At 47.0% G+C, this 5,589-nt stretch overlaps 1 protein-coding gene across 1 annotated transcript; it reads right to left on the bottom strand.

Annotated features, from left to right (window-relative positions):
- Positions 1-2,973: 2,973 nt before the first annotated feature.
- LOC101759331 (protein DMP10) lies at positions 2,974-3,765 on the bottom strand. The gene has a single exon (XM_004966856.3). It carries the CDS (start codon positions 3,763-3,765, stop codon positions 2,974-2,976), a length of 792 nt encoding a protein of 263 aa, XP_004966913.1.
- Between the last annotated feature and the right edge of the window lie 1,824 nt (positions 3,766-5,589).

Raw genomic sequence — 5,589 nt, 5'->3', positions numbered from 1 at the left:
GGCGGCGGCGGCGCTTCTTGCAGATCTCAAGAGAGCTTTTCACGCAGCACGGAGGAGCAAGCTGCGGAGTGACTTGGGGAAAACTGAGAGAGAAACTGAGAGAAGAACTCGTCAAGAACTTGGTGGGTGGCGCTGGGAGCTTGAGTAGAGAGCGAGAGAAGGGCTGAAGGCAACAATGGCGGAGGGAACTCCGGTGACGGGGGCATTCCTTTTATAGCTGCTGGAACGGAGAAAGGAAGCGGCGCGGGAGAGAGAGAAGGGAAGCGGCGCGAAGGCCGGGGAGAAACAATGGAGTGCTCTGCCGGGGCGGCGATTGAGCGAAGAGGGCGGTGCTGCAGAACTCCGGGGGTGACGCCAGCGATCATTGCGTTCTGCCGTCAGGGCGGCGTAGGGGCGGGTAGACCGGTGGTTGAGATTTGGCGGAAAGCGGGCGTCGCCGTGCGGAAGATTTGATAGAAGCGACCGGATTAACGGCGCTAGAATCGAGGGCGCACAGGTGAGAAGACAGGCAGCCGCGGGCGCGGGTGAGAGCGCGGAACAACAGATTGTCGGGCGGCTTCTGACAAGGCGGGGGAAGGAGCTGTCGCGGCCGCTGTCGGGGTTGGCGGTGGAGGAATCGTCGGGTAGCGAAGACCGGGCGGCGCGACTGTGGCTGAAGGGACGGAAAAGACGGGCGACATCGGGCTCTGGGGCCGGGATCTGGCGGCGTGATGATGGGCGCGGGAGGCGAGGCTCTGCAGAAAGGGGTGCAGAGGAGCTTCCGCTGCCATTGGGGAAAGGGGCGCGAGAACCCACTTGGTCGCTGCCAGAGACAAAACTGAGCGGCGGGCGTCGGAGAAGACGAGCCACGCGGCAGGGAGACTCTGAAGTGGGCATGCAACTCGAGTGCGGCTGTCGCGGAGGATCTGGAGAAAAGATCTCACGGGTCCACCGGTGGATAGAACGGATGGTTGATGAAGGTTTGCAGGATCCGACGGTGCGCTGAGCTCGCCGGGGTCGGGAGAGGAACGAAGCGGAGAGGGGTCGGATCTTCCGGGGTCGGAACCAGGCGGATAGCTGAGCACTCAGCGTGGTAAAACAAGACCGATGACTTTGATCAAGGACTCCGATCAAGACTAACTGGAAAGGCTTAGGGGTCGGTCGTTACACTGGCGGTGGAGTATAATGACCACCAAAAGGAGGTTCTTGACCCATTGCAATAGCATCTTCATGACATCTTTCCAAATAACGAAGCATTGCTCTCTCCCACGTGCTCATTTTCTTCGGCTTATCATGATGGCCAACCGTGGTTTTTCTCTTACCACGAGAGGAACGACAATCGTGTCGGTGTTTAAACCCGACAACCTACCGAGAGGGGTGCCTGAGGTAGTATTTTTGTTAGTGGGGCTCGTTGAGATCAGGAACTCAAAGGTAAACACAGACACACGATTTAGACAGGTTAGGACCGCTAGATTGCGTAATACCCTACTTCCTGTGTGTTGGTTGGATTCAATTGCTTTGGAGGGGGTCTCTACCTCACCTTATATTGCCGAGGGCACGGTTACAGGTTGGTTGGTTACAAGAATACTAGTCGGATACAACTAGAGGAGTTCTACTCTTATTACTACGGGTACTTTTCTAATCCTCGACTAGTTCCTATCTTTCCATGTAGACTATGCCGTCCTGCGCCATGGTCTCCATGTCAGATGCGTCTCGGTGTCCAGCCCTATATCTAGGATTGTCCAAACCTTCTGGTGGACCCATATATGTATGTATGACAAATCGCCCCACCATTGCCACTCCCTCGAGCAGCAGTAACCATGTTGATTGATTGGACAACACTTTATTCTTTAAATTTGACAATAATAAATTAGTATTACGAAAATCCAAATTTAATTATCTCTATGTACCACAATTTATTTATTAGCTCATATTTGCAAATGACTAGACTATAAACAAATAATTTTTTCCCCACAATTTATTTAGCTCAAGCATAACATATAAATGAATTGTAGCTTATTCTAAAAATGACTAATTATAAACCTCTATTTCATCTTATTATCTCTATGTACCACAATTTATTTAGCTCACATTAGCAAATGATTAAACCATGAAATTAATTTCTATATTATTCCTCTAACCTCATATAGATTAATTTCTTTTAACTAATATGAAACATAGCATCCAATCCATTGTAGGTCAAACTTATATAACATATGCATATAAATGAAAATTTTCTCCACTGTAGCTTATTCTAAAAATCACAAATTACTTTAACTCTAAAGCATAAAACTTAGCATACTAACTATATAACAAGGGAGGATAAAAGTTTATAACCTTTAAAGCACTTGAATGAGTGCAATCCCCAAGAAATGATAAAAAAAATCCAGCAGCACCTCCCCTAGATCGCCATGGAATGGATGAAGCCCGAGCTTGGTGGGTGGCTCGGTCAAGAGGAAGAAGAAGCTAGATTTATAGTATGGACATTAGTACCGGGTGGAGCCTCCATCCTGCACTAAAGGCCCTCAGGCACATTATTATCAGTTAGAGGCTTCAACTGGTAGTAATGGGTGACCTTTGGTACCAGGTGAAGCCTCCATTCGGTACTAAAGGGGTTCAGAGTCTCCTCGGGGACTAGCTGCTAGACCCGATACTAATGTTCATATTAGTATCGGACCAAAATGCAACCAATATACGGGTCGCAACAAATCGTTAGTTTTCCAGCAGTGACAATTACACCCTACAAGGGAAATTTGAGTTTTTCGCTCTGCTAGCTGCTACGTTCAGCTCATCTTTATACTTCGCTAACGATTATGAATGAAATATATCTTTTATTCATTGTAGAAAAAAATCAAAGTAAGCACCAAACAGGTTTTACATATTATTTCTGTGTGGAACACTCCGATTGTTGTACGGAAAAGTAAAAAAACAAAACAAGCACACAAACATGTTTCAGCGTTTTCCTCTGAAGGAGTGACTCCAGACCGCGCGTGTTCACTTCTGTTGCTTGGAAACCGGTGCTTCTAGGTCGTTCACGGATTTTGATTTAGCCGCGGCCTCTGCGCCATCCTTCTTCTCCTGCTCTCCCGTGGTGCCGCGGTCGCCATTGTCGAAGCCGACGCCGTGCCTTGTGGTGGGGAAGATCATGAACACGAAGCTGGACAGTAGTGCCAGCCCCAGCGGCGCGTTCCTCAGCAGCTCCTTGACGTTCTTCATGTGGTCGCTATCCAGGTCCGGGAAGAAGCATTTCTGGAGCCCGACGTCGCCCATGGCTATGGAGAGGAAGACGATGGCCGTGAAGAAGGCGTGAACCCAGTCCAGCGTCTTGAGGCGCCGCTCCACGAGGTCCTTCTTGAGGGCCCTGAGCAACCGCTTCTCCTCCGTCCGGGACAGGGCGAAGATCTTGAGCCGCCCGGCGAGGGCGACGCCGTAGTAGATCTTGTTGTCGTGGACGATGCTGTCGGTGAAGGTGAGGAAGATGCAGGCGGCGCTGAGGAAGCCGACGAGCAGGGCGCTGAGCCACTTGTTGGCGGTGTTGCAGGAGCCCTGGTTGGTGAAGGATGCCGACAGCGTCTGGTACACGAGCACCGCCCCCGACGGCAGCAGCTTCGCCAGGTTCGCCGACACCGACAGCACCTTTTCGGCGGCCATGTTCCCCTTGTTGGCCCTATCATCATTTGGTAGTACGACTCCATCTCCAATGTTCTTCTTGGTCACGGTCGGATTGTTATCTCCCTCGTTACTACTGCTTGCCTGCTTTGAACTTTCTTCTGATTTGGCTGCCATAGTTTCTCTGTGTGAGAGCCTAGGTTAGCTGCTGCTACCTGCTCGCAGACCTGCCTCTCGGTCACTCTACTCGGCATGGATCGATGCGTTGTTGCTGTTTATATATCCGAAGCATTGTCGGAGCATATATACCTTGATTAGTGAGTGCTAGCTAATGCGGTGGAGCATGGTCCCATATGCACGTGCGAAGTCTTTAACTAAAGCTTATGCGATTAACCGTACCAATTAAGCAACATGGAATAATAGTCTCTTTTTCTCCTTTTGTGACTCGGAAGAAAATATTTCTTTCCAGAAGTAGCAAAGGCTGAACCCATCGCTCAGGATATATATGGTTTGCACAGATAGTCATTTTGTGACACAACTTAGAAATGAGGCTGCCTCAGTTAGGACCTTTTTATCCTCTACCATTTTGCAAATCCGTTGTTTTGAAAATATGTTGAAACCTCAAAGTTGTCGTGGCATGGGAAAAGATGTACTCACTAATGGGGTGAGTGTGCGTACGTGTATACGAGCGTCCGCGTCTGTACCGGAGTGAGTGTGCGTACGTGTATATGAGCGTCGCGTCTGTACCGTGTGATTCGAAAAAAATTAAATATTAAAAAAATATGTAGATCCAACCAATAATGCCGGCCGGGACATTATTCCTTTGTGAATAATATCAAACTTTAGATTTGATTAATTTGTTTATTATGGAGAAAGTTTGTGACCAATTTTCAGAATAGAAATGGATTATATTATTTCTCCTAAATGTTAGTCTACAAACGTTTGGTTGTTAAATTCAGCTTTAGGTTTCAGATATAACTTTTTATTTGTCCGATAATTAAACATAAGCTTAACAGCAAGCAAATGAGAATACTAAGCACTAAAAAGAAGTCAATAATAAATGTAACAACGATGTGCACATTATAGCATTCCAAAAATGGTTAATATAATGTATATTACTCTCTCCATTCCAAATTACAAGTCGTTTTGACTTTTCTAATAAATTCATAGATATTATTATGCATCTAGACATACTAGGTTTATAGTATTATTATGCATCTAGACATACAATATATACAATATATCTAGATGCATAATATATAATATCTATAAATTTATTAGAAAAGTCAAAACGACTTATAATTTGGAACGGGGATTGTATTACACAGAATGTCATAGCTTGTATATTTGATGTCTGGGGTCGATTCTCTAGGAAACCATCAGTGCTAAAATTTGCATAGAGACTGGCAATATTTTACAAAGGGTTTGCCGTTTCGAACAGGACCATTGACCGTCCGGGGGCCCCAGCTGTTGATCTGCCCACATTCACCACCTACTGTCCCGAATGATCAGCCTCAGAGGCTTTAATCCCAGACCAGCACTGGATCATCATATCTCTTTGCGTGATCGAACCTGCACCATATATAGTAATATATACGCTAGAGCCAGAGCCAAATAAAGTGTCATACGTGCATGATTCTAACAAGCTAGCTATATGTACTCTTGGAACTGATACCGCTAGCTCGGATATGGAGGATCTTTCCTTTCCTTTTGTGGCTCCGAAGAAAGTTGGTGTTTCTATTGTGCCACTGAAGAGTAGAGCAAAATGCACCATGTGATTCAAAACGTCTGATGTTAAGTGTAATCCTGACACCGAACGTGAAACTAGCACTGGTAGAGAATTGACCTTTAGTCCCGGTTGGTAGGGTGCATATCTCTCGAATATCCATCCGGGATAAACCAACCGGGACAAAAGGGGGGGTCTTTAGTCCCGGGCCTTTTAACCGGGAGTAAAGGACCCCCTTTAGTCCCGGTTGGTGTCACCAACCGGGACTAAAGGGG

The sequence above is a fragment of the Setaria italica genome, chromosome IV (assembly GCF_000263155.2).
Source record: "Setaria italica strain Yugu1 chromosome IV, Setaria_italica_v2.0, whole genome shotgun sequence".
NCBI lineage: Eukaryota > Viridiplantae > Streptophyta > Magnoliopsida > Poales > Poaceae > Setaria > Setaria italica.
The sequence above is the reverse complement of the archived record's forward strand: the minus strand, read 5'-3'. Positions and strand labels throughout refer to the sequence as shown.

What these genes read in the sequence shown, in the direction of transcription:
- LOC101759331 (XM_004966856.3), bottom strand. Translation starts at nt 3,765, where the DNA reads ATGGCAGCCAAATCAGAAGAAAGTTCAAAGCAGGCAAGCAGTAGTAAC.